The following is a 26,922-nucleotide window of genomic DNA, read 5'->3' on the forward strand; positions in this document are numbered from 1 at the left end:
AGAATGACGTCAAGATGGAAGTTCAGCTCAAAAAAAATCATCCGGCGCGGAAAATACACTCAATGGAAAACCGGCTTAAACATTTACTTAATCATTTCTTTACTTCCAGTAAACGGTGGGCTGAGCGAATGGAGTACTCCGTCATCTTGTTCTGTGACCTGCGGTGAAGGTGAAGCAACACAGACCAGAACGTGCACCAATCCCGCCCCTGCCCATGGCGGCAATGACTGCGAAGGAGACAGAAAGAGAACTGTTAAATGTAATGCTCCCAAGCTATGCCCAGGTATGTTAATTAGACTAAAAAAGAATCGCATATTTTACCCATTGGTCTATTTCATCATTACAATATAAAGACATTCTTGGAAAGTAATCTACGCGATGTCACAGGTTGTGATATGTCTTTCAGACTGTTATTTAGGTTTTAAACGCTACTTAATATGTTAACATGATTCTTAGCCCTACTCGTAAAGGTTCCATGTTCTGGATTTTATAAAAGGTCTGCTATAGTGGTACTCTCGACTGAATAGCTATGTTATAGTTAAATCTGTTCGTTACCGTACTAAGGACTTTTCTCTTTACAAAATATCACTGTGAAGTTTTTTGATTACCTTCTGGAAAAATTTCGTCACTTAGAGGCATTGTCGGCACTTTCCCCCGACCAAAATTTCAAATTCGTCACTTTTCTCCGACCAAAATTTCAAATTTGTCACTTTCCCCCGACTAAACTGTCCAAAAGAAATGGTTTCCTTCAAAATAGATCTTGTAATTCGACGTTTAGAGCACAAATTTCGGTAAATAAAGGTGTAAAAAAATTTGATTTGAAATTTGGTTGCGTTATGAAACTTCGGGTAAATGTTTTGGTCGGGGATAAAAAAAATCGGGTGCAAGTTTTGGTCGGGTGATAAAATATTCGGGAAATATTTCGTCGGGGAAAAATTTCGTCACCCCCTCAAAATTTTCGTCACTTTCCCCCGACATTTTTTCCCCGATAAGGTACATATAAACTCGCTAATGAACGTGTTTTTTTGTTCACACTGTTCATGTTTTTTTGCTTTTCTTTACAGTCGACGGTGGCTACACAGAATGGTCAATGTTTGGACCTTGTTCTTCCTTATGTGGCCTTGGTACACAGACAAGATCACGAAACTGCACCAACCCAATACCAATGCATGGTGGGAAAATTTGTGCTGATGGTGCTGTTCAGGTTGAAGGAAAATCTTGCAAACTTAAAGAATGCCCAGGTATACTAATTTTATGTATGAACCTCAGAATATACATTCAGTTATAAATATGTTAAGAGAGTAGTAAAAAGCTAGACAGCGCTTCGTATACCTGATAACTGAGCACATTTTTACCGTAATCTCTGCCCAGATTCTGATTACTCCTTGCTGAAAGTTTAAAGGCTGTGCCATACCACTTCGTTATGTGGAGAGAAAACCTTTGTCGCAGATCTTGTAAAAACTTTACTTCTAAAAAAGCAAATGGTTTGAGTTATCTTATATTCTTATATTATATTATATACACATTCACCGAGAGATACTCCTCTAGTTGGCTTACTGTTTTCCATCAGTGAAATAATTTTCATCATTAAGTATATTTTGAAAGATACAAAAGGTCTACAGAAAGGGGAATAATAACCTCTAATCTACTTTCAGGGGTGCTTAAAACTTAAAACCATGATCTATACTTTCCTGGACAGCTTCCAAAACTTCTTCCCTCAATTTTTCAACGTTTTTTTTTCTAGTTGATGGTCAATGGGGTCCATTCACAAAATACTCAGAATGTTCAGCTAGTTGTGGATTCGGAAATCAAACGCGATCACGTCGGTGTGACAACCCTGCTCCTCAACATGGTGGAGATAATTGTTTGGGAGATAGTATTCAATCAAGAGCCTGCAAAGTGGAAGAATGCCCAGGTATGTAAAGAATCAATAGAAACACTTGAAACTGAAGAAGAAACATATTTCCACTCCACTTCTCCTTATGTTACCCAACACAATCGAGACATTATCTTAGTTCAAAATCAACAGTGTTACAAAGGCCTAGTTGTATTTGTTTACGCCGTCTCCCTTAGCTTGCTTGATGAAGTATTTTACAGTCACACGGTCACACTCACGCAAAATATAGCTTGCGCAAAACTATCAACATAGCGTTCTTTTAGTGTACAAAACATCTGACGTTCTTTGATTATGGAAGTTGTTAGTTGTTTTGACGTTTCGCTTGAGAGGGATTGTAAGTAAACTTGAGATCCATGACATTCTTCTTGCTTTCCATTTCAGTCAACGGTGCCTTCACACAATGGTCTTTGTTTTCCGCTTGTTCAAAAACATGCGGAGAGGGAGTCAAATCACGAACCCGGTCATGTACGAATCCGGAACCACAACACGGCGGTGATGAATGCAACGGTCCAGTTCTTGATGAACAAAAATGCAAAGTCATCGATTGCCCAGGTTTGTTAAATAGCTTTTTATGTTTACGGTATGCTTTGGTATGCCCAATGAGCTTTATATAAACATTGGATGCAGCTTCTCATTTCCGGCCAAGCGAAATATTTTGCTCGAAGTTCTTTTTGAAAAGTGGTACCCACGCTAGATCTACTTTTCTTGTCCACTAGTGATTTAGCGCTATTTGTCGTTAGGCAAAGGTTAAACACATCAATGGCTTCTTTGCGGGTATCACAAAAAACGGTGAAAAGGACACACTCCCCTACCTTCGGGTAGATTCAAATGTTTTGAAATTCGATCACGTTCAACCTAAATACAAAAATACGTGGCGAACTAGTCGACTTCAAGAATGGACACACTTCCACACACTTTCACAAACTATCGAAATAGGAACCTTGGATCACATCCGACTCTGGTCACAGCTTTACTTGCAGAAAGTTTTTCTTGTCTCCAACGAAAATACTCACGTCTACTTTTATACAACACCTTATTCATTTCCACTTTTGCAGTTGATGGAGGACTATCTTCTTGGAGTATTTTCGGTCAATGTTCGAAAACGTGTGGTAAAGGAGTGCAATCACGATCACGCTCATGCACCAATCCACCACCTGCTCATAATGGAAAAGAATGTGATGGCGATCTTAATGAACAAAAAGATTGCTTCCTCAAACCATGCCCCAGTAAGTTAATTTCTCTTCCCCAGTACCCAACGTTTATCTAATGTCCGCAACGTCCATATAGCGTTAGATAAATGTTGAAACAACGTTGTGTGCCTGCTGACTGCGGTCGTTGATTCAGATGATTCGTGGTTTTTAAGTGTAGTCGCTTTTTTGGCTACGTACTATTGTGTAACTTTGCCTTTTCAAGTCAAAATAAATTCTATACATGCATTAAGAAGTTTCATCATGGAAAATGCAAAGAGCACTTTTTCCTTACATTTTGTTTTTGATTTCTAGAAACAAAAAGGTTTATCAAAAATAATTATTTGTTTACATGATTTATTTGTTTAACAATAGTCGATGGAGGATATTCTGATTGGAGTGAATTTGGAGAATGCTCGAAAACTTGCGGAGGAGGTGTACAGAAGAGAACACGTCTTTGTAATTGGCCTGCACCACAATATGGTGGTAAAGATTGCCAAGGTCCTAAAGAAGAAGAAAAACCATGCTCGAGTAACTCTTGTCCCGGTAAAGTCTTTTTTAACTAAAGTTATTGAAACTTTTAAGACTTCTAGTTCTGATTTAGCGCTTTCAAATGATCAGCATCACGGCTTTTTTATCAATTACGTCACTGACTAAGCCCGTCTCGTATCTAAGAAATTACCTGTTCCATTAAAACAAAAGCCCTTCTCGGAAATTCTGTCAGGAATGAATTGCCTCAGTATTACCTCGAAGTGAACGAGTTCATTGCGTGACGTCAATGAACATATTTTAAATGCTGTGAAGGTATTTCCTCATAATAATTCTTATTTTACTGGATCTTTATCTAATTGAGTCTTTCTTTTCTAGTCGATGGTCAATGGGGTCCATTCACAAAATATTCAGAATGTTCAGCTAGTTGTGGCTTCGGAAATCAAACGCGATCACGTCGCTGTGACAACCCTGCTCCTCAACATGATGGAGATAATTGTTTGGGAGATAATATTCAATCCAGAGCCTGCAAAGTGAAAGAATGCCCAGGTATGCATGCAATGATTCTTTCTGGTTCTTGTTTTTAATTTTGTTTTGCAATAGTGTATTAAGAAATGAAAAGGGTTTGGAAAGGGACACCCGACCCAAATAGTCCCTTGTCGTATAAATCATAATTTTAACGCAAAAAGCAACCCTGATTGGACTCCCTCACTCCCGGTTACGCCTGCAGCCACCAGATTAATATACTTACTTACTTAGACAATAAAACTGCAATGTATGAATTCTTGATATTTCAACAACTGAGTTTGCCAACATCCATCTGACACAATATATATAGTAGTAAAATCAAACTAATATAAACGTTGGACGCAAGTTGAAACAGTGTTGTGTGTGTCAGGCGGACCATGTATGTATACAGTGGAGTCTTCGTATTTCGAACCTCTATGGCTCGAATCTCAACTCAGTCTTATTGTTCCTCCAGTTAACAATGCCTTTTTAACCTTACTCTATAACTAAATATTTTCTTAACTCGAACAAATTTATGTTCCCCCCGTACGAGTTTGATACATGAAAACTCCACATAAAAAAACTGATTCTGAAATTCAAAATTTCTTCAAAAATCTTATTTAGTTGACGGTGGGTTCACCAACTGGTCACCATTCACAGCTTGCTCTCGAACATGTGGTGATGGAACACAAGAGAGAACACGATCATGTACAAACCCTTCACCAGCTCATGGTGGTAAAGAATGTGTTGGAAACACCAAAGAATCAAGACAATGCAAAGTCAAAGAATGTCCAGGTTAGTCATGTTGTCCAGTATTGTAGTAATCATATTCAAAGGGACATACAATACATATGTTTCGATCAATAAATAAACTAAAGGGAATCCATGCATATAATTACAGCTTGAAAGCGTTATGGCCATATAGTATGGGACTCATAAATATCAAAATATCTCAAAATATCCTGCAAAATTATATTAGGGGCCTTAAATTTTATCAGATAAGGAGAGAGAGTGAGGTGTATAAACTTAAAGAGACTACTCCTAGAGCAAGGAGAAGAAATTTGTAATTTAACTTCTACTTTCGGAATTGTACTTTCGGAGGATGGGAAGTAGTAAGTAACTTATATATTATATAGACAGATATGCATTCATTGTTTGGCAATAGATAGATAGATATGCCCTCCGATGCATCGGAATGGGTCCTACCCACAATGGAGTAGGAATCACAGCGCAAGCAGACATTGTAACCCTGCAGATGCGAGCTGCCGAGCCATGGTGTATACCACGACACTCGAACTACACGGGAGAACGGATGTCCTTGCAGGTGTAGAACATCCTAAGTGTCTCAGCACACCACAATGTCTGGAATATTGTTGGAACCACAATGTCTTGGCAATATTGTTGGTTAACTAGTACTCTTAATAATGTTTTGGGTAAAATTGCCCCAACCGAAGGTATCAGGAGAAGAAATTTGTAATTATATCAAACCAAAATCAGTTTCATTATGTGACTTCTTTCTTTGAACATTAATCTGTATTTTTGTAGTTGATGGTGGGCTCACCCAATGGACACCCTTCGGTCAATGTTCAACATCGTGTGGCGATGGTATGCAATCACGAACCCGTTCATGCACCAACCCACCACCTGCTCATAATGGAAAAGAATGTGATGGTGATGTGGAAGAATATCAAGAATGCAAATTGAAAGAATGTCCAGGTTTGACATTTGTTTGACAATACAGGGTGTCCGGAAAAAAAAGTATCGAATTCGAACATGATTCTGAGTAGAAGGTTGTTACGTGTGTTTAACAAAATGTAAGAAAATATACAGTATACCAACACAATAATTGTTTTTACAATAGTCATTATGATTAAAAAGAAGTAACTTTCTTTACAATTTTCATGACGTTAAAGTTATTGGGAATTGTTTTTTTGTAAAAGTTATTCATAAAAGATGTCTTGTGACAGTTTATATGACAAAGAGAGAAACTTTGATAAACATTGCAAATTTAGTGAAACACACACAAGAACCTTCTTTTTATAGAAGTGGTACGACTCGATACTTTTTTTGGGTCACCTTGTAAAGTCCTGCAAAGATCACCAACCTAGCAGACATTAAGGAGTGAGCTGGAGTTTCTATAAGATACTTCACTAATTGGTCATTTGAAGTAATGACGCGTTCTTTAGAGAAAGTAACAAAATCTCATTATTGCTTTTCTTTCATTTCAGTTGATGGAGGTTATAGTTCATGGTCATCGTATTCTGAATGTTCAGAACCATGTGGAGATGGTTTAATGACAAGAAAACGAACATGTACAAATCCTTCACCTGCTCATGGTGGAAAACAATGTCAAGGAGCTACTATTGAAGAAAAACAATGCAAAGTCAAAGAATGCCCAGGTATATTCACGCTTCTACTTGATTCATATGTTTCTATCACTAAATAAACAAAAAGGGAATCCATGTATGCCATTATATAACCAAAAATCCGATATTGATCCCCTGACAAGGGAAAGTTGCCCGGACAATGCACTCTTAATCTGCCATGGCAAAGACTTTTTCAATGAGCCATTTCTGCCCTAAACTCTCTTAAAGAATATGGCATTTATCCATGACATAGTCGGAATGACACGGACGAGTGAAAGATTTAGTTATTTGTTTGGGTTTATTACAGGAAATATGTTTTGTATACGTGTTTGTCCCAAAGCAATTTTGAGTACACCTGAAAATCGGACCGGTATTTAGACAGTCTTTTAAGGGCCGGTAAAATTACTGGTCAAATAGTACAAAAAGGCCGGTCATTTCAATGCATCCGGTCCATAACCAGGCTCGATTAACCGGTCGACATCCTTTTTAAAACAATTTGTTTGATGTAATCGTCATTAACAAACACTAATGAACGGCCCGGACTGGTAAAACGTGCATCCATGAGTGTCTACGAGCGGTCAGGACCGTTTGAAATCAGATTTTATATAAGGTCTAAAGGCCAATCTAAAACAAAAACTTGACTGCTATTAGACCGCTCGTAATACCGTACCAAGACCGGTCCGATTTTCAGTTAATTTAAGTCGTCCAGTTTGTGTAATAATGCAAAGTATTAGCTAGTACCCAGCTCTCTGGCTAGTCACCATCCAAAAACTGACCTCCTTGCGCACCTCGCATCGTATCTATTTATATGGAGGAAGGTTCTGAGAGATCCGTGTCAAATAGGAATCGAATATCAGTCACATACCCATGGCACTCTAAGCGCTCAAAGTGCTTGTCCCAATACTCCTTTTTTAATAAATAATCATTTTCTTTCGTTTCAGTGGATGGAGGTTACAGTTCATGGTCATCGTATTCTGAATGTTCAGAAGCATGTGGAGATGGTTTAATGACAAGAAAACGAACATGTACAAATCCTTCACCTGCTCATGGTGGAAAACAATGTCAAGGAGCTTCTACTGAAGAAAAACAATGCAAAGTCAAAGAATGTCCAGGTATAATTCCTAGACAACTTTTTATCCAATGGGAAATAATTATTGTAGATTTCATACTGACTTACTACTAGACCTTGCTTTCAACTCATTTAGATAAATGTTACGCCCTTTCTCCTAGCTTGAGAGCATGAGTGTCTTTGTCCTTGGTTTTAGAATCAAAGGAAGGAATAGATTTCTTGGTAGATATTAGATTGCCATATATTTAATGTATTCTTCTTTTAAGTCAATGGAGGTTTCAGTGAGTGGTCATCGTACGGTGTTTGTAGCAAGACCTGTGGAGGCGGAACACAAGAACGAAAACGAGAATGTAACACTCCCAAACCAGCTCATGGTGGCGAAAACTGCAAAGGTGAAACACAACAATCAAGAACGTGTAAACTCAAAGAATGTCCTGGTAGGTTTTTCTTTTCTCAAATTTCATTGTATTATCTGTGCTATACTTTTGAATCTTCGGTCATTTCAATTTTTTGCAGGGCACCTTTCACTGCAAAAATAACCTTGTTCTTAATTGGAGGGTACACATTTACAAGCTGTGCTAAAATACAAAATTTTAATTATCATTTTACCTACCTTCAAAGTTACTACCGGTCAATCCAAGACATTTCAGACATTTTATTTTTATATTTAGAAGCCCCCCCTCTACTACTGTAGCTATACGACATTTCAACATTAGTCATTAGGGAGGTTAATTAATTACAGACCTACCTTAAGGAAACTATTTTTCGCGATTTCTCGGCAACACTGTAAAAATTTAGAACCCGCGATATATAAATTTGGACATTTTTCTTTAAAAAATCTGAAAAAAGATTTTTTTTTTCGACCGCACAAATTAGCTCTCGTTGAAATTAGCTCCCTTATGAAAGTTGGAAAGATATTTTCTCTGTTTGCTAACTACAGTCGACGGTGGTGTAAGCCAATGGTCAGCATTTAGCAAATGTTCAAAATCGTGCGGTGTAGGAGAACACGAAAGAACACGAACCTGCACCAACCCGCCACCACAACATGGAGGAAAAGAATGCGATGAAGATTTGAAAGAAGTTCAAGAATGTCAAATCAAGAAATGCCCAGGTATTTAAAATGTGTTTTATAGGACTTCAGTCGGCTCTCTCTAATTCGATCTCAACGGGGTATCTAATTTCTATTTATTATTCTATTTTTATCTATCTATATTCTAATCTAATTTGTTCGAGTTATAGAGAGGTTCGAATTATAGAAAGCATTTAGCTAAGGTTTTTCCTTGAAGGGGAATAACGGTTTGTTCGAGTTATGGGACGTTTCGAATGATAGAAGTTTGAATTAGCGAATATTGACTGTATTTTTAATTTTTTCTGAAAAAGTGTATCCTAGACTCAAACAATGCATTATTCCGATCTCAGAGAGATGAAAATGACGAGATATTAATAAAAGAGGAGTATTTTACCCATTCGACACGCTCTCTGTTTGTGTTTCAGTCAATGGTGGCTACTCTGATTGGTCAGAATTCGGTGAATGTTCAACAGAATGCGGACCTGGTGTACAAAGCAGAGAAAGAGAGTGCAACAATCCCTCACCAGCTCATGGTGGCAAAGGATGTGTTGGTGAAGCTAAAGAAACAAGAAAATGTGAAGATATGCCCTGTCCTGGTAAGATAATCTGCATGTTGTTTAATATGAGAAAAACTTTTTCGTTTCGAGATTTTTCGTTGTTTAGTATTGCACTTTCTGATTTCCTGAGCTATTTGCTACAGTTAATAGACCTGTTCTCTGAAGGTAGTTTTTATGTTTTGCCCTGAATTTTGCTTTGCTATTTCACATCGTATAATTGGGGACTTCATCGGATATGCTGATAAAGTCACGAAAGATGACGAAAATTTCTACCTAAGCAGTCGCTTCATTTTTTATGTTTTAAAAATTTGCTGCTTCAACATTTTACGTTTTGTATAATTGGGGAAATATAGTTTTGATACTTTTAAAATTCCATCCTTTTCCTTCAATTTTAGTCGATGGAGGTTACAGTTCATGGTCATCGTATTCTGAATGTTCAGAAGCATGTGGAGATGGTTTAATGACAAGAAAACGAACATGTACAAATCCTTCACCTGCTCATGGTGGAAAACAATGTCAAGGAGCTTCTACTGAAGAAAAACAATGCAAAGTCAAAGAATGCCCAGGTATGCTTCATTTAAGATATAACTCTAATATAATTAAATCCTGTCCATCTCGGAGAGGGTCTTACTCCAATTACTCCATATCTTGTAGAATTGGCTATTGTATTTGTAGGTTTTCTTTTGTCACAACATCAGCCATACCTAAGCTATGTCATATTTCTTTCATTGCGCTCGTAAAACTCCTACGTCTATAGAAGTGCGCATAGACCAAGAGTAAGGCATAAAAGCCTGGAGCTAGGTTATGTCATAAGTCATATCTTCCTTCGTTACGCTCGTTAAACTCCTACGCCCTATAGCAGTGCCTAGATAGACCACGAGTAAGGCCTAGAAGCCTGGAGCTGTCTATCGCATCAGTTTGCCATACCATGTATGATAACATGTTACTAAGGCAACTTGGTTAAGATATTTTTTCATAAAAGTAATGAAATTAATGAGACGTAATTTTTATTTTTACAGTCGACGGAGGTTTTTCTTCATGGTCATCATACTCCAAATGTTCTGAACCATGTGGTGAGGGAGAGAAAACACGATCACGAACGTGCACCAACCCTTCACCTGCTCACGGTGGCAAAGATTGCAGTGGATCAAAAGTACAAGTATCACCGTGCAAAGTTAAAGAATGCCCAGGTTTGTTTGTTTTTAACACAGACTTCTTTTACTAAAACTATATGGATAGACCTACTCTGTATTTCCCAAGCAACGGCACAGTAAAGTTATGCTTGATTGGATACTCCATTTTACCGAAACCCGCCGTCTTAAAGAGTCCTGGTCTTCCCCAGCTGTTTGATCAGATTTTTTGGAGACCTTTTGCAAATTATTGTTTTTCATTTAAAATTTTCTAGTAGCAATAAAAAAAGTAAAATTTTCAATATACTCTATCTAGCCTTTTTCTTATCTAAAAAAATTTGTGATGTAGTTTATGAGCGTTACCCTCATTGGAGGCTCTCTGCCCTTTACTTATATATTTAAAATATTCTGACTCTCTGTAAAGCACAAAACTTTATAATTATTTTGTTCTTTCAGTGGATGGAGGATACAGTTCATGGTCATCGTATTCTGAATGTTCAAAAGCATGTGGAGATGGTTTAATGACCAGAAAACGAACGTGTACAAAACCTTCACCTGCTCATGGTGGAAAACAATGTCAAGGAGCTTCTATTGAAGAAGAACGATGCAAAGTTAAAGAATGTCCAGGTAAAAACAAGAAAAAGATACTTATGAACTCCAATAGAGAAACAAGACTTAAAAAGGTTCAAAGACTTCGATTTTTCTTCACTTTAAGTGTTGACAGTTAGTCTATAGTTCTGGATACTAAATTTTGTCAATTAAACTTTAAATATCTCTTCCGTTCTTGCTTAAAATCTTTATGAAGACGTCTCCAAATATCCGCACTCCTAACTTATTTTACATATCTGTGATTTTGCTTCAGTCAATCTGACATCCTGCAAGTACAAATACATAATCTCGTGCTAATATTTGTAGAAAGGATGCTAATATTCTGTCAAAGAATACTTTTAAATCTTACGCTCTCCGCTAAAATTCTTCGTATTCAACAATCCATCACGCCTAACTTTCACTTTTAACCATAGTTGATGGAGGCTTCAGTTCATGGTCATTATACGGAGAATGTTCAGAACTTTGTGGTGGTGGTGAACAAGAGAGAAGTCGGACATGTACAAACCCTACACCTGCTCATGGTGGGAAAGATTGTGAGGGAAAGATCGAAGAAACAAGACCGTGTAACACCCAGAAATGCAAAGGTATAATTGATTTCTGATGTGTTCCCTTTAATGTGGTATATATATGATATGGGATGTCATTCAATTAAAATGAGATTGGATTCCTTCTTCTTTTTCTGTCTAAATTTTTGAAATATATATACTGCACACCTAACTCTTTATCAACATACGATGGCCCCCTCCCCTAGGCACTAATGCGAAACGGTGATATCGCCTTAGGTAACAATTAAATCGTTTCTTCTTTGTAAAAGAGGAACTTTTAATATACATAAACCTGGCCTTACATTTTGAAATTACTTATGATCTGTCAAATTATGAGTTTCGGGTTCATTTGTTAAAAAGGATTTCATATAACACCAAAATATTATCAAAATATTCCTTCACATAATATCGAACATATTTCATTGTTATTCTTACTTATTGGCCGGGTACCTTAGTCGATAGAGCATTTGCCTTTCATTCCCAGGGTTGTGGTTCGCTCCCCGGTAACCGTCAACTCAACCAATGAGTAGTTTAATCTGATCTAGGTGGTGAGTTACTGGGAGCTCAGAGTAGTTGTGGCGCTCCACCTCAGCGTTCGACATTCCAGGTCAAGCCCAAATAGAAAAGGGAATAGAAGTGGGGATGGACTCCCTTACTCCCGGCAGCGCCGAAAGCCACGAGATTAATGTACTTGCTTACTAATTATTTACTTATTTAAAATATGCTTTATATATTCTCATCACTATATCTATAGTGGACGGTGGATATGGCCCTTGGTCACCATACAGTGCTTGCAGTAAACCATGCGGTGAAGGAGAAAGATATAGAACAAGAAAATGTGTTGAAACGAGACGTGATTGCTCTGGTCCATCAAGATCTGTCCAAAAATGCAAAGTCAAGTCATGTCCAGGTCAGAGAAAGTTTTTGGAAATTTTACGCGGTTAATCCTTTATATTTTTGCCAGTTTTCTTGGGCTTTTTAAGAGTTTTCAAGCAATGAAGTGGTAAAGAGAAAACTTTATCAAATTCAAAAATCAATTATGATCTTTCAGCTTCTTCTGGTTTTTACTACTACAATATTTGTCATACTTTCCTTGGATATATTTCAGAAATAAAAATGGAATCTCATACATTCTAGTTTCTTTCAAAAACTCATGAGATCTAACTATGAAATGATTAACTTCGTATTCTTGTATTTTTGATACATTGACATTTAGACCTATGTGACATTTTAACCAGTGGCTAGCAGTTTTTTTTTCTCTCGTAGTATTTTAATCAACAATTATTTTCGTTTAGTGGACGGTGGGTTTACCAACTGGTCACCATTCACAGCTTGCTCTCGAACATGTGGTGTTGGAACACAAGAGAGAACACGATCGTGCACAAACCCTTCACCAGCTCATGGTGGGAAAGAATGTGTTGGAAACACCAAAGAATCAAAACAATGCAAAGTTAAAGACTGTCCAGGTTGGTACAATACTTAGACTCAAATTTGTTTTTGTTTGTTTTCTAAATGTAATTCTCCGATCACCTTCATCAATGAAGGTTTCGAAACAATTGGCCTGCAGTTATCTAACTGTTGCCCTCTTTGATTCAAGTAACAGTACGGCAGTGTTGCATATAAGGAATTGTGACTTGCCCGGTGATTTTTCAAACAATTTTCCTGTGACAAAATAGCTCTAGATCTAGATTTAAAACACCACCAAATGTTTCTCTAGTCATTGAATGTTAATGATTATGAGAAGATAAAACAATTAACAAATAAAACAGAACAGGTACAAAAAGTGCTTCGCTACATTTTTTCAACAAGCAATCTCAAGTTTTCACCGGAGAAAAGTAAAACTTAACCTTAAATGACTTAAATGTCCGGTTGAAACGATGGAAACAAAAAACCGGCCGTTATTTGCAGCTCTGGTGTAGTACAGCAACTTTTCGATTGGCTGGTCAATTCGACTATTTTGTTCTTTTAGTTGATGGAGGTTATAGTTCATGGTCATCGTATTCTGAATGTTCAGAAGCATGTGGAGATGGTTTAATGACAAGAAAACGAACATGTATAAATCCTTCACCTGCTCATGGTGGAAAACAATGTCAAGGAGCTTCTACTGAAGAAAAACAATGCAAAGTCAAAGAGTGTCCAGGTAGAGTGAGATCTGTTAGAAACTTATTCGACTATGTTTTCGTGACTTCGTTTTAGCTATATAATGACTCAATCTTTTCAATCATCTCCCAAAACTGATGAATTTGCACCCATAACTGCTACACTGTAAATCAGAATTCAAAGTGGAAAAGTAGCTTATTTTCCTTTGTTCATTGAGTGTTATGAAAATCAACATAAATTACTAAATTTAAGTTGATGAAATTACACGCTACACGAGGTTTAAAATGTTGCATTCGACATCACTTGTATCAAAGTTTCAAAACAATTTGCTTGTAGATTTTCATTTAACATCAATTCTTTTTTTTCGACGATAGTCAATGGAAAATGGAGTTCATGGGGAGGTTATGGAGGTTGCAGCAAACGATGTGGTGGAGGCTTACAAACGAGAAGTCGTTCCTGTAATAACCCAGCTCCCGCACACAGTGGTAATCCATGCAAAGGAAGCTCAACTTCATCCAAGAGATGTAATACTCATGAATGTCCAGGTACCATTTGTATGATTATCTTGCAACTATTATTGGACTATTTGTTCAGACATTGTTTATTCGGGCTGCATGAAATACATTGATAAAGAGAGTTTCGGGATTGAAAATTATGCCAAGAAATAGTGAATTTGTCCATCTAAAATTCGATGCCATCCTTATGTTTATATTGTCTATACATCTACTTTGAACTGAATTTCATTCGCTAACAAAAATGCAATAATTTTTCACCTTAACCGTCAAGTTGAAAAATTATTGAAAAATTATTGAAAAATTACTTCATTTTAATGTGATATTTCACTTTTAATCTTCTTTCCGTCTCAGTGAATGGTAATTGGGGTAAATGGTCAGGATTCGGTGTCTGTAGTAAGAAATGTGGAGGAGGAACGAAATCTCGTTCAAGAAGATGTAACAACTCTTCACCAGCTCATGGTGGACGTAAATGCTCAGGATCTTCAACTCAATCTGCTCAATGCAATACCCAACACTGTCGTGGTATGAATTCACTACATTATTGGAATAATTTTTGCGGAAATTAATTTTAGTGCTTTCGGAACCATGAAATGCAATTTTTTCCCAATTTTATCGAAAAATGAAAGAAATTTGTCCACAAAAGGGCAAAATCGAGACAATTAAAACCCGCGAAATGCAATTTTTCTGATTTATTTTTTCGACCGTGAATAATTTTTCCCATGAATGATTCTCATGTAAAATTTAAAATAAAAAAATGAAGGAAATTACGTCAAAAAAAGATGCTGATTCGTGAAAATTCTTTCCCTGCGGTTTTTTTATTTTATGTGTTCGCGAAAACAAATCCCGCAAAAATTATTTCGTTTAAATGTCTGTTCGCGAAAATTAGTCAGTCCACTTAAAGGATCGCTTTTTGGATTTTAAAACCGTTAAACATTGCTCGTTTTCGTGATTCAGATTTTCTTAATTCTTCATTTAGTTGACGGAGGGTTAAGTACGTGGTCAGCTTTCTCTAAATGTTCGAAAGCTTGTGGTGCTGGTCACACTCACCGTACACGATCCTGCACCAATCCCTCACCTGCACATGGTGGTAAAGGATGTGAAGGCGCATTGGTTGAAAAGAAAAGTTGTAAAGTCAAAGAATGCCCAGGTATCAAAAGTTTACTCTTAGTGCTCTTGGAAAAGTTTTTAGTTTTGAAATTATTTGTGCTGGATTAATCCAGAAGCGTTGACAAGGGGGTGTTGGGGAGCAGATTCTTTTTATTTGAATAGATAATTACCGTGTCATAGAAACCTGCTCCCCTACGCAAATTGTGCGTCCCGCTTGTCTACTGAAGCTACTGTACAGATTACAGTCAATATTAAATTGGTCAAAATTTACTCAGCTTTCTGCTCAGCCACGATAAACTTCCAATATGAACAATATTTACGGTTTAAGTAGACCGGTATAATCTACGTAATAAAAATAAAGAGCTTGAGTTTAGCTGTTACGTACCCACTAGCTTTGAGTACTTCTATCTGTTAACTTAACTACACCATTCTGTTTCATGTCTTAGACAATATCCTAAGAGATAAGACTTTGAATAAGCGAATAACATGATTCTACTTCACAGTCGATCTAAATATCTTATCATTTGTATTTCCCCTTTCTCTTACCCATAGTCAATGGCAATTGGGGATCATGGGGTTCATATGGATCATGTGACAATAAATGTGGTGGAGGTGTTCAAGAACGATTCCGATATTGTAATAATCCCGCCCCCGCCCATGGTGGTAAAGGATGTCCTGGATACGCCAAAATGGTCAGAGCTTGCAATACTCATAAATGCCCAGGTAAGGTATCTATTTTGAACTTTACCGCAGAAACCTTTTAAACTATCCATAATGCATTCAAACCAGTCAAAACGTTTATATCATCTTCAGTTACCAGTTAACAACTTTTATTTATATCATAGTCAATGGTAATTGGGGCAAATGGGGAGGCTTCAGTTCTTGCAACAAACGATGTGGAGGAGGGGTACAAACAAGATACAGATCATGCAATAACCCAACACCTGCACATGGTGGAAAATCATGTCCTGGTTCTCACGCTCACTCACAATCGTGCAATACTCAAAAATGTCCAGGTACTTACTTTTCAAGATTCAAATTATCAAATCATGAAGTCAATCCCTAACTTATCTACATATTTAACGTCCGTCTCAAAAGTACATGTGGACCCTTTATTTTGTAACATTTTTTCAGCATACGTTCATGCTGTGGTAGAATGTTATATACCGCTGTAAAGATATTTTTCGCCACAGCCCTCTGAAGTTTTTGTCTATTTGTGGTCATTTTCAGCCGTTTCAGCCCTACTTCACAGGGCTTTATTAACTTATTATCAACAAAAATAAGAGCAGCAGATTTAACTTTTCAACCAGAAAATAAAATTTTCATCTTCAACTTTTCAAAAATCTCTAATCTAATATAGGTTAATAGGTTATTCTCCTGAAAATATCTTTCCAACTCTGTATAACTTTTTATCATAGCATAAATGGGTGCTGGCAAATTGTTACAAGGTTTAATGTCCACGTATACTTTTGAAACCAATCTTGGTAACAGAAAAATCCTTTTTGTTTGCACAAACCAGGGCTCAGCGAAATAAGTTTCCCTTTTTACTGATGGCATCAATTATTTCCATTAAGTTCAACGTTGAGAGTTCTTCAATTTTTAGCCCCCTCCCCAACTCCTCCTTTCTACAGGAACACGGACACACTGACTTTTTTCAGCTTTTTTTTCAAAAATATTATTTATCTTTTAGTCAATGGCAATTGGGGCAAATGGGGAGGTTTCAGTTCTTGCAACAAACGATGTGGAGGAGGTCTACAAACAAGATACAGATCATGTAATAACCCATCACCTGCACATGGTGGAAAGTCATGTCCTGGTTCTCACGCTCACTCACAATACTGTAACACTCAAAAATGCCCAGGTATATGATGTAACGTTAATCGATCAATGAAAAAATTGTGATAATTAGCTGTTAAAGTGCTCTAGATTTGTAATTTCACATCTGAGAATGATAATTAGCTTTCAATCTGAGCTTGGAAGTTTCCTTTTAGCTTATTAACCGACCATTAAAAGAATCTACATACCAACGACATTACTCATGTGTGATATGCTACAACGTTTCTAAAAGAGGTGATGTGTTAACTCCAAAGTCATTACTAGAGAAAGTTTAACCTGAACTTTGTTTTTTTTATTTAGTCAACGGCAATTGGGGCAAATGGGGAGGCTTCAGTTCTTGCAACAAACGATGTGGAGGAGGTTTACAAACAAGATACAGATCATGTAATAACCCAACACCTGCTCATGGTGGAAAATCATGCCCTGGTTCTCCCGCTCACTCACGATCTTGTAACACTCAAAAATGCCCAGGTAATTTTTAAGCCATAATATTATCATCAATCGATAATTTCAAATTAACCATTATCGACGTTTGTTTGGTCATTTAGTTAGTTTACAGTTACTTCATAATGGCACTGACTGAATTCTTCATGGTTGTCCATGTTTAAAAATTAAATCTGAAGCTAAGAGTATAATTATTAAGTCGTGGATAATGTACTGACAATCGATAAACTTAATTGGTCAGAGAAGGTGGCAAACAAGTATAATTACTGCGAACTAATCATTAAGCTGCTAAGTTTGATTTTTGTTTGTTTCATGCTTTTGGACCCAATATATGGAGTTTAAAAAGTTTATTTGTCATATTTTAGTCAACGGTAATTGGGGCAAATGGGGAGGCTTCAGTTCTTGCAACAAACGATGTGGAGGAGGTCTACAAACGAGATACAGATCATGCAATAACCCAACACCTGCACATGGTGGAAAATCATGCCCTGGTTCTCACGCTCACTCGCAGTCTTGCAACACTCATAAATGCCCAGGTATCAAAGATAATATCAATCATCCAATTAAAATTAAAATTGTATCGACTAGACCATTGATTGTAGACATGCTTCTGAAAATTTGTCTGTGTTTTGGTATGGCTATTTCAAAACAAAATCAGATATTTTCTGCAAATTAGATTAAAAAGTTTTCACCTTTCTCCATAAGTTTGTGAAGTCTAAGGTAACAAAAACATGATATGAATGGCCTAGTATAAATTTTTACCATTTAAAGTGAACTCTAGAAGTACTACTTCCGTTTTCTTTCCCACAGTTAATGGTAATTGGGGATCATGGGGTTCATATGGATCATGTAACAATAAATGTGGTGGAGGTGTTCAAGAACGATTCCGTTATTGTAATAATCCCGCCCCCGCCCATGGTGGTAAAGGATGTCCTGGATACGCCAAGATGGTTAGAGCTTGCAATACACACAAGTGTCCTGGTAGGTTTTGCTAATGTTACTTATGTGGATTATTTAACATTAAGTCAATCATTGTTAGTTAAACTGTGCAATATATCGATCAAGTTTGATTGTATTGTGTAGCGCTATTTAAAGATTCATTCCTGAGTCACTTTTGAAGTAGAAAAGGTTTGATCAATCATATTCAATGAATTACTGTTTTTTATGTTTTTAGTAAACGGCAATTGGGGCAAATGGGGAGGCTTCAGTTCTTGCAACAAACGATGTGGAGGAGGTTTACAAACAAGATACAGATCATGCAATAACCCAACACCTGCTCATGGTGGAAAATCATGTCCTGGTTCTCACGCTCACTCACAATCATGCAACACTCAAAAATGCCCAGGTATTTTTACGCTTGTTTTTCACTTGTTTTTAAAGGGTTAGTTTAATCGGATGTTTGAAATCTGGGACCAGTAGATTCCTCGTGCGGTCTGGAGGAAAAATTCTAAATATTCAACTTACAGCTTTTTTACTTACTTTTACCGAGATAGACATTTCTTTCTTATAAGAAAGTCGTAAATTTTTGAAGCCTTTGGATGTTCTTAGAATTTTCTTAACATATTCTTATTTTCTCCATTTTTTGAGTAATTGTGTCCATTTTCCTAGAGGGTTTTAGTGTCCGCAAGCAAAGCCTTAAAATTTTCTTAACTTATGTTCTTAATATTTTGGCCACCGAAGCTTTTTGTTCTTATATAGCTCTTGTGAAAAAAAATGTGTAAAAAGAGAATTTGAATTTGGTTCAAATAACCGTTTTGTGGAGTTTTGCAATTTTATATCTTGAAATTAGCTAGGTAAAAAGATCTGAAAATTTTTATTCAGGCCAAAGTAGATTATCTTAAACAATCAGATTTTAATGATTGCTGTTCATTAAATTCTTCGTATTCCAAACTAAGAGGGAGCTTTTTCGCCATCCGAGGCTATTTTAAGTCCCGAGAATTGATTTGTCAATAAAGTTTCATTTCTAAAACTAAACTGGACTTGATTACTCGGAAAATAAAGGGATTAGAGCTTCTCGAGGTGCCTGAATCAATACATGCCTGTAGTAGATCGTAAAATGGCTGTGAACCAATCATCATAAGTGGAAAACTAACATAACTTATTTATCTTTTTTTATTTCTCTGAAGATTGCCATCCTGGTTGGCATGAAACTTTGAGTATGAAATTAAACTAAATTGTTTTCTTTACTCAAACTAGTATCTTTTGAACCATTTATCTTTGTTTAACAGTCAACGGCGATTGGGGCAAATGGGGAGGATTCAATTCTTGTAACAAACGATGTGGAGGAGGTCTACAAACGAGATACAGATCATGTAATAACCCAACACCTGCACATGGTGGAAAATCATGTCCTGGTTCTCCCGCTCACTCACAATCATGCAACACTCATAAATGTCCAGGTATTGTCTCTGAACATTATTTAAAAAATCAGAAATTTCTATAAAGGTTCTTTTGAAAAGCCATCTATGAATGTGTTTGAAAACTTTGATAGACACGCTTGTTTTTTTATAAGAACCAGTAAATTTTCGCTGAGCCTGAGATTGTTCTTAAATTTATATTGTTCCAAACAATAGAGCTATTGTTCTGAGGTCCTAAATCCGAGGTTTTTTCTCTTAAAAAATTGTTCTTATAAATAAAAAAGCGTGTGAACATAGTCTCATACTGCATAAACGTTGGTCTTATGGTAAAGTAGTGATAGGTATCTTCTTGCCATGTATTTTTCTTTAAGGCGATAAAAAAGTTCACTCTACCCTTTCTCTTACACAGTCAATGGCAATTGGGGATCATGGGGTTCATATGGATCATGTAACAATAAATGTGGTGGAGGTGTTCAAGAACGATTCCGTTATTGTAATAATCCCGCCCCCGCCCATGGTGGTAAAGGATGTCCTGGATACGCCAAAATGGTCAGAGCTTGCAATACTCATAAATGCCCAGGTGAATATTTTTATCTGTCATGTTATGCCAGTAACTGATGAAAATTAGTGTGTTGGGTTTTGTAAATTCTAGTTCCAGGAACTATTGAAACTGATTTTTCCATCTTCAATCAATAGCACAAGCACTGACCTTTATAAACCCTAGACCAAGCTATATTCATCATCTTTGATCGGAGTTTTTTTTAGTGATACCCGTAAAGAAGCCATTTTAGTGTTAATGATTTATGTCTAACGGCGCTACATCATTAAAAATATACGATAAAGTAGGTTTAGCGCTCTAGATGCATTTACACCGCTAAATGAGTAAAGCTACCATTAGGGTACCACTTTGAAAAAACATTACTGTGACTCAATAATCCATAAATCATTATTGCAATTTCTTTTGTCTTTTGTCATTAAATTAAGTACCCTTTTTATTTATTCAACAGTCAATGGTAATTGGGGCAAATGGGGAGGTTTCAGTTCTTGCAACAAACGATGTGGAGGAGGTCTACAAACAAGATACAGATCATGTAATAACCCAACACCTGCACACGGTGGAAAATCATGTCCTGGTTCTCACGCTCATTCACAATCGTGCAATACTAAAAAATGCCCAGGTGAGGAAAATGATATATTTGTAGGGTGATACCATGATGCAGTTGACGGATGAATTAACCCTCTCAATTTTATTTCTGTATTGGATGTGTTACTTTGTTCGAGTGTTACAAAGTTTGGAATCTTGAAGTAAGCTGTGAGTAGAAGCGAAAAGTTGATGGGGTCAGGTTGAGTCTAATTATGTCCAACTTTAAGCTTCTTACTGATTGACTAATGATTCACTAATGACTTTATCAGTATTAAAAGGCCCTTGAGAACTACTTTTTCCTAAATACATGAAATCTAGTTACGACATTGCTTCAAGTTCTTTAGATGAATTACTTTGAAATTTTGATAGTAATTTTTGATAATTGTTCTTTCCTTATCTACAATTTATACTTTTTAGTTAATGGAAAGTGGGGATCATGGGGCTCATATGGATCATGTAACAATAAATGTGGTGGAGGTGTTCAAGAACGATTCCGTTATTGTAATAATCCCGCCCCCGCCCATGGTGGTAGTGGTTGCCCTGGATACGCCAAAATGGTCAGAGCTTGCAATACACACAAGTGCCCAGGTAATATTTATAGAATTTTTTTCAACTGCGGCAAATCCATAATGAAACGATTAAAGATATTTCCTTATTCGTAGGTACAACCTTTGTGAAATCAAAAGGCTAAGACCTAGAAAGGTGACCTTAGACTATGAAGGGCTCTTCTTTTACCCAGAGAATCTCGGTTACTTTTTTTCGTCGTTGTAGGAAAGCTAAAATTCATTTCGAACCACTTTTTAGTACGAAATTGATACCTTTTTTTCAAAACTTTTAGTAGATTTCTTTAAGTTTTGTGACATCATTTCAGGGTAATGATAAGGCTCCCTTCCCCTTTAAGTTTCCACTTAATCGTAAAAGAAGGGTCTACAGTCGAACCTCTAATTAGCGGACACCATCGGGGAAAGGGGTTAGTGTCCGCTAATTAGAAGTGTCCGCCTTTTAGAAACTTTTAATTTCGGAGCTCCAATTTTGAAATTAGGCCATCCCAGGGTGTCAAAATTACAAAATTGGGGTCTAAAGTACTTATTTGCAGACACTAGGCCATAGAAGAACAAGAGAAAGGTTATTAAAACGCAATAATTTAGTTTTTAACAAATAAAAGAAAATCAGTGATTTATGATTTCTTTGGCCCACCTAAATTCGTTAAATGGGTCAAGGGAAAACTGGAAATTTGTAGAAATAATTTGAATAATAAGACTAAAGTGCTTGAAATAAAAATATCTAAAATTTTTTTTTTCGATTTTGGACGTCTATGACCCGTTTGATATTCAATGTCCGCTAATTGGAGAGCTAAAATAGGGGTTTTGGCCATTTCGTGCGAAAAAATTTGTCCGCTAATCAGAGGGTCCGCTAATTGAGTGTCCGCCTTTTAGAAACTTTTTTATGAGGATTTGACTAGGAAACGTCCGGGGAAAATGAAATTGTCCGCTAATCAAAGGTGTCCGCCTTTCAGAGTGTCCGTTAATTGGAGGTTTTACTGTACTCCTTTTCCTTCATATCTCTCCACTCCACCTAGATCAATTACTTTATTTTCAGTGCATGGAAGTTTTTTACCTTATAAGAAGAAATTTTGGCGAGAAGGCAATTTGGCGGAATTTATTTTGGCGATTTAATAAAATTTCTAAATTTGGCGAGAATTAATTTTGGCGAACGACGTATTTTTGTTTAATATTTTAGCTGAAAAGAGAGGAAAAAAGGGTTTTTAGGAGAAATAGAGACTAAATTGAAAGAAAATTAAATTTGGCGAGAATATTTTTTGGCGAATGACCTACAAATTTAAATTTCATTCCACCAAAATTTCTTCCCTTAAGGTAATTTTTAGAAGCATCCAGTGGAAAGCCTTATTAGAAAATCTTACTAAAATTATTTTTATTTTTAAAATCTATTTCATTCATATTAGTGAGAGGAAACTGGGCCAGATGGGCTACCTGGGGATCATGTTCAAAAGCATGCGGAAATGGTGAAAGAAGGCGTTACAGGGCGTGCAACAACCCCGCCCCTGCTTACGGAGGCCCGACTTGTCCAGGAAGCAATGTTCATGTACAACGATGCAATACTCATGGATGTAGAGGTATCTAAAATGTTCAGTGGAGTCTCTATAACTCGAACCCGTACGGGAAACACAAATTTGTTCGAGTTAAGGAAATTTCGAGTTATAAAGTAAGGTTTATAAGGCATTCTGTTAACTAAAGGGTGAGAAAACTTTGAGTTCGAGTTAGCCTAAGGAGACATTCGAGTTATAGAGATTCGAGTTAAAGAGACTGCTGTATTATAAAAATCAAATTTATGAACATATAAGCTATGTGTAAAATTTACATTTGCGTAACAAATCCTTGCTTCTTTAATTATGGAATGATGTATCATGTTTCCAGTCACGTTCTTTACAATTTTCTCATTTCTCCCCACAGTTAATGGCAATTGGGGATCATGGGGTTCATATGGATCATGTAACAATAAATGTGGTGGAGGTGTTCAAGAACGATTCCGTTATTGTAATAATCCCTCCCCCGCCCATGGTGGTAGTGGTTGTCCTGGATACGCCAAAATGGTTAGAGCTTGCAATACACAAAGATGTTCAGGTACTTTTCGATTTTCATCATTTTCGATGATAAAGACTATATTCTCTTCCAAGATCTTTCCAAATTTTGAATAAGATCTTTGCGAGACAGTACACTTATCAACCCAACGTCACAGAAACAGAAATTTTCACCCAAAACGCTAAAAGCTCTTAAGCTCGGGAAAATTTCCAACATCTGGAAGGTTTAGATTATGAAATTTTGCAAGGCCACGCCATGTTTTGTAGCGGGAGGCTTGGTCCCCAGCCCTCGTTATTATAATAAAAATATATTGAGAATTTTGTGTAATTCCTCGTTTGTAGCAATTCAATGTTCGGGTGAAAAAGTCGCTTTTGGGCTAATTGTTAAATCTAATCGAATATTTCAATTCGGGAGGGGTTTATAGACTTCCAGGCTATATTCTGAGCCATATTGAACCATTCTTGAACTTTTGGATCCTCAGTCTTAAGTCTAGCCAGATGCCAGATGACGAGTTTCTAAGTCATCGGCATACTTTTTACATTTCCGGATGACCAGTTATTAAGTCATCGGCACTTAAAAGTTTAAAACGTAAGGAGAGTGTGAGCTCACTTTTACTAGGAGGTCATAATGTCTGCAGTCATTGCATTGACATTCTCATTAAACAAAGAGTTTTGACGCCAATTCTTTGTAAATTCATAACTAGTTGAAAGATACTAGGTGTGTTTTTAAGATTTAAGAGCTTTTCATTATTATCTCATTATTGCAGAACTTGAATCTTCAATTGGACACCTAATCGAAGGAAAGCTCGTTGCCTACACACATTACCCCAATTACTTCTCCTCGCCTTGAATTTATCATTTAACCATCAAAGAATACATGATATGCACCACTGCAATGTCTTCCATTCCACCCATAAGCTCATGGGTTGTAAGTGACGTAAAATCAGTCAATACGTCACTTTAACCAATTAGCTATTGGGTGGAATGGAAGACATTGCAATGGTGCATATCATGAATAGACCTTTTCATAAATTACGTCACGAACATCACTTGCTTCGTATCCAAACAACTACCATGGTGATTATGTCCCTTCAGACATTAAATGATTTTTTTATGAATAGAAGCAGTTTTAATAAAATCTGCTGGGAGTTAATCACCATGGCAATAATTTCGAAATGAGGCAAGTGATGTTCGTGACGTAATTTATGAAAAGGTCTCTTCATTTCAAAATCAGCAAAATCAAACCTATAATTTTCATTCACAGGTTGGTCAGGTTGGGGATCATGGGGTGCATGTACTTTACCGTGCAATGGTGGTATCCGTTTCCGGTTCCGAAACTGTCCGCAAAGATACTGTCCCGGATCGCAATCGTCGGTTGGAGTTTGCAACCTTCACCGATGTAGCGGTAAATAATATGAAGAATGAAAAATGGAAAAACTATTGATGATTGACTAAATTTTGAAATCATATGAAATCGTTCAAGATCTTTGTTGAAATGATGCATCGATTTTAAGAATTGTAAGCTTTATTAAAAAATATTATTTAAGCTTTCTCTACTCTTAGATACCGAATGAGATAATTTTGAGCTTTTTCCCTAATTCGGACACATTTTTTCTAACTACGGACTGCATAATAAGCGGGGCTTTTTTGTACGAATTTTTTTCAAAAGACTCCAGCAGCCTCCTGGCTTTTTCAGATCAGAGTTGTAAATTATCTTCTTCTAAGTACAAGCCATGCCAACGCAAGTTTATTTACAAAATTATATATTTTTTGCATATTTTATTTATTTTTGTCATTTAAAGATGATTCTTACATTCGCATCCAAACCCTTTCTCTTTCTCTTTGTTTCTTCCCTGTATTTAAATTTAACCAGAAATCTCAAATGTCAAGACGGATCTCAAAATGTTTTCAACTGCCGAGCGTTTTTCAGAAATCGAGATTTCCACCTCTTGAAATTTTATGACTTTTAGAGGTTCCTGTGGCCTGATTTTTGCTTCAAATCTTTTTGCCTTCAAACTGTGTACCAAACGACGCAAAATTTCATGTTTTATAAAAATTTTATGTTTTCTTGATCTAAGAACAGACTTGAACATAAGGCTTCGATGGCCTAAATTTTAAGAGCAAGTTGAAAACATTTTGAGGCTTTGCAGACTCTAAAACACCCAATTTCTTAAGAAAATGGACCAAAATGTTCAAAAAATGATGAAAATAAGAACATGTCTAAGGCTCGCCCGAAATAGCGCAAAAATCTTTCCCCATCAGGAGTAATTGGTATTTCCATAAACATATGAACGACTGGACATCCATCTCCTTTGTCTTTTTGTAGAAAAGGCTGCTAGCTTCGTTGCCGCCTCGTTAAAAGCATAAAATGAAACAATAGATTTTGATGATATACCACTAGGGAATACCTTGCTAACAACGTCAAAACTTCGACAAAAGTTTCTGTTGTTCTACTCTTCTCAAGTCGTTTATCTATATCATAACAAAGATAACAGAGGCAAAATCGTCGTCAGCTTGTCAAAACTCCGACTAATATTTCTAAATTTTGACTTAAAAGTGTCTAATAATTTTAGAGAGTGTCACATTCTAATTTCGATTTTCTTGTGAAACAGGCTCTCAACTTTGGCAAGCTATTTTTTTCAAGTCATAAAAAAAATTATTTGAGTGACAAAAGGGATTCAAAAGTATACACGCAGTTGAAATTCTGCATTTTAGAGTTGAAAATGTTGATAAAATATATTGCAAACTTGTGAAAAAATTCGAAAATAATTTTTTTGTACATTAGGAGTAATCAAGCTCTATCAATCCTTTTACCTAAATAATTCAAAGAAATAAAATTATGACGGAATATTGTTGGATTTTTCATACCAATTTTGAAATAAAATCGGCAACGAAGCTCGCTTCAAAGAGACAATAAAAGATAGACGTCCAGTCGTTTATATGTTCATGGTATTTCTTATTTCGCCTTAGCGAAAGTATTACGAAGTGGTGTCCTCGGAAAAAAAAAATAGAAAACGAAAGTACTCGATACGGTGGACGAACTCACTAAATTTAATTCACAAATTACACGCCCGTGTAACCACGGACGATTTTCGCAGGTTTTCTTTAAATTACGTCATATATCTTTGTGTCTTTAGCTCCACAGTTTTGATTTTTTCTTTATTTTCTTATAAGCACATACTTTATAAGAATCAAATCAATAACTCTTGATAAACAGTGATATAACTTTCGGTTATTAGTTCTTAAGTATTAAACAATCATTATTCTTAAATTGGTTAATTTTTTAGCGATTTTGAGCCTCAATGTTCTTGTAAAATTGTTTCATCACGGCTCAATGTAAAGTAGATTTCAGATTAGCTTCCATCTCTACTTCTTGTTTTTCCCATGCAGTTTAA

The 26,922-nt window shown here is 36.4% G+C and overlaps 1 protein-coding gene across 21 annotated transcripts in view; it reads left to right on the plus strand.

The window, feature by feature from the left end:
• Window positions 1-25,318, plus strand: part of LOC136810698 (SCO-spondin-like) — a 30,553-nt gene extending 5,235 nt beyond the window's left edge. Inside the window, exons 7-44 of one of the 21 annotated variants that reach the window (XM_067067271.1) lie at window positions 110-283; window positions 1,065-1,241; window positions 1,745-1,915; window positions 2,279-2,449; window positions 2,953-3,123; window positions 3,460-3,630; window positions 3,952-4,122; window positions 4,705-4,875; window positions 5,626-5,796; window positions 6,309-6,479; window positions 7,388-7,558; window positions 7,782-7,952; window positions 8,456-8,626; window positions 9,010-9,180; window positions 9,537-9,707; window positions 10,161-10,331; window positions 10,728-10,898; window positions 11,294-11,464; window positions 12,180-12,335; window positions 12,721-12,891; window positions 13,395-13,565; window positions 13,900-14,070; window positions 14,392-14,562; window positions 15,017-15,187; window positions 15,700-15,870; window positions 15,993-16,163; window positions 16,838-17,008; window positions 17,284-17,454; window positions 17,793-17,963; window positions 18,238-18,408; window positions 18,602-18,772; window positions 19,656-19,826; window positions 20,194-20,364; window positions 20,792-20,962; window positions 21,346-21,516; window positions 22,892-23,062; window positions 23,400-23,570; window positions 24,792-25,317. In XM_067067271.1, the coding sequence (XP_066923372.1) occupies window positions 110-283; window positions 1,065-1,241; window positions 1,745-1,915; window positions 2,279-2,449; window positions 2,953-3,123; window positions 3,460-3,630; window positions 3,952-4,122; window positions 4,705-4,875; window positions 5,626-5,796; window positions 6,309-6,479; window positions 7,388-7,558; window positions 7,782-7,952; window positions 8,456-8,626; window positions 9,010-9,180; window positions 9,537-9,707; window positions 10,161-10,331; window positions 10,728-10,898; window positions 11,294-11,464; window positions 12,180-12,335; window positions 12,721-12,891; window positions 13,395-13,565; window positions 13,900-14,070; window positions 14,392-14,562; window positions 15,017-15,187; window positions 15,700-15,870; window positions 15,993-16,163; window positions 16,838-17,008; window positions 17,284-17,454; window positions 17,793-17,963; window positions 18,238-18,408; window positions 18,602-18,772; window positions 19,656-19,826; window positions 20,194-20,364; window positions 20,792-20,962; window positions 21,346-21,516; window positions 22,892-23,062; window positions 23,400-23,570; window positions 24,792-24,940 (6,470 nt within the window). In that variant the 3' untranslated portion in view covers window positions 24,941-25,317. Of the gene's footprint in view, window positions 1-109; window positions 284-1,064; window positions 1,242-1,744; window positions 1,916-2,278; window positions 2,450-2,952; window positions 3,124-3,459; window positions 3,631-3,951; window positions 4,123-4,704; window positions 4,876-5,625; window positions 5,797-6,308; window positions 6,480-7,387; window positions 7,559-7,781; window positions 7,953-8,455; window positions 8,627-9,009; window positions 9,181-9,536; window positions 9,708-10,160; window positions 10,332-10,727; window positions 10,899-11,293; window positions 11,465-12,179; window positions 12,336-12,720; window positions 12,892-13,394; window positions 13,566-13,899; window positions 14,071-14,391; window positions 14,563-15,016; window positions 15,188-15,699; window positions 15,871-15,992; window positions 16,164-16,837; window positions 17,009-17,283; window positions 17,455-17,792; window positions 17,964-18,237; window positions 18,409-18,601; window positions 18,773-19,655; window positions 19,827-20,193; window positions 20,365-20,791; window positions 20,963-21,345; window positions 21,517-22,891; window positions 23,063-23,399; window positions 23,571-24,791 lie in introns of all 21 variants that reach the window. The other 20 variants (XM_067067280.1, XM_067067274.1, XM_067067278.1 and 17 more) reach the window with 20 other exon arrangements.
• Window positions 25,319-26,922: the final 1,604 nt, after the last annotated feature.

This window comes from Clytia hemisphaerica, unplaced genomic scaffold (genome assembly GCF_902728285.1).
Source record: "Clytia hemisphaerica strain Z4C2 unplaced genomic scaffold, Clytia hemisphaerica genome assembly, whole genome shotgun sequence".
In the NCBI taxonomy this organism is placed as follows: Eukaryota; Metazoa; Cnidaria; class Hydrozoa; order Leptothecata; family Clytiidae; genus Clytia; species Clytia hemisphaerica.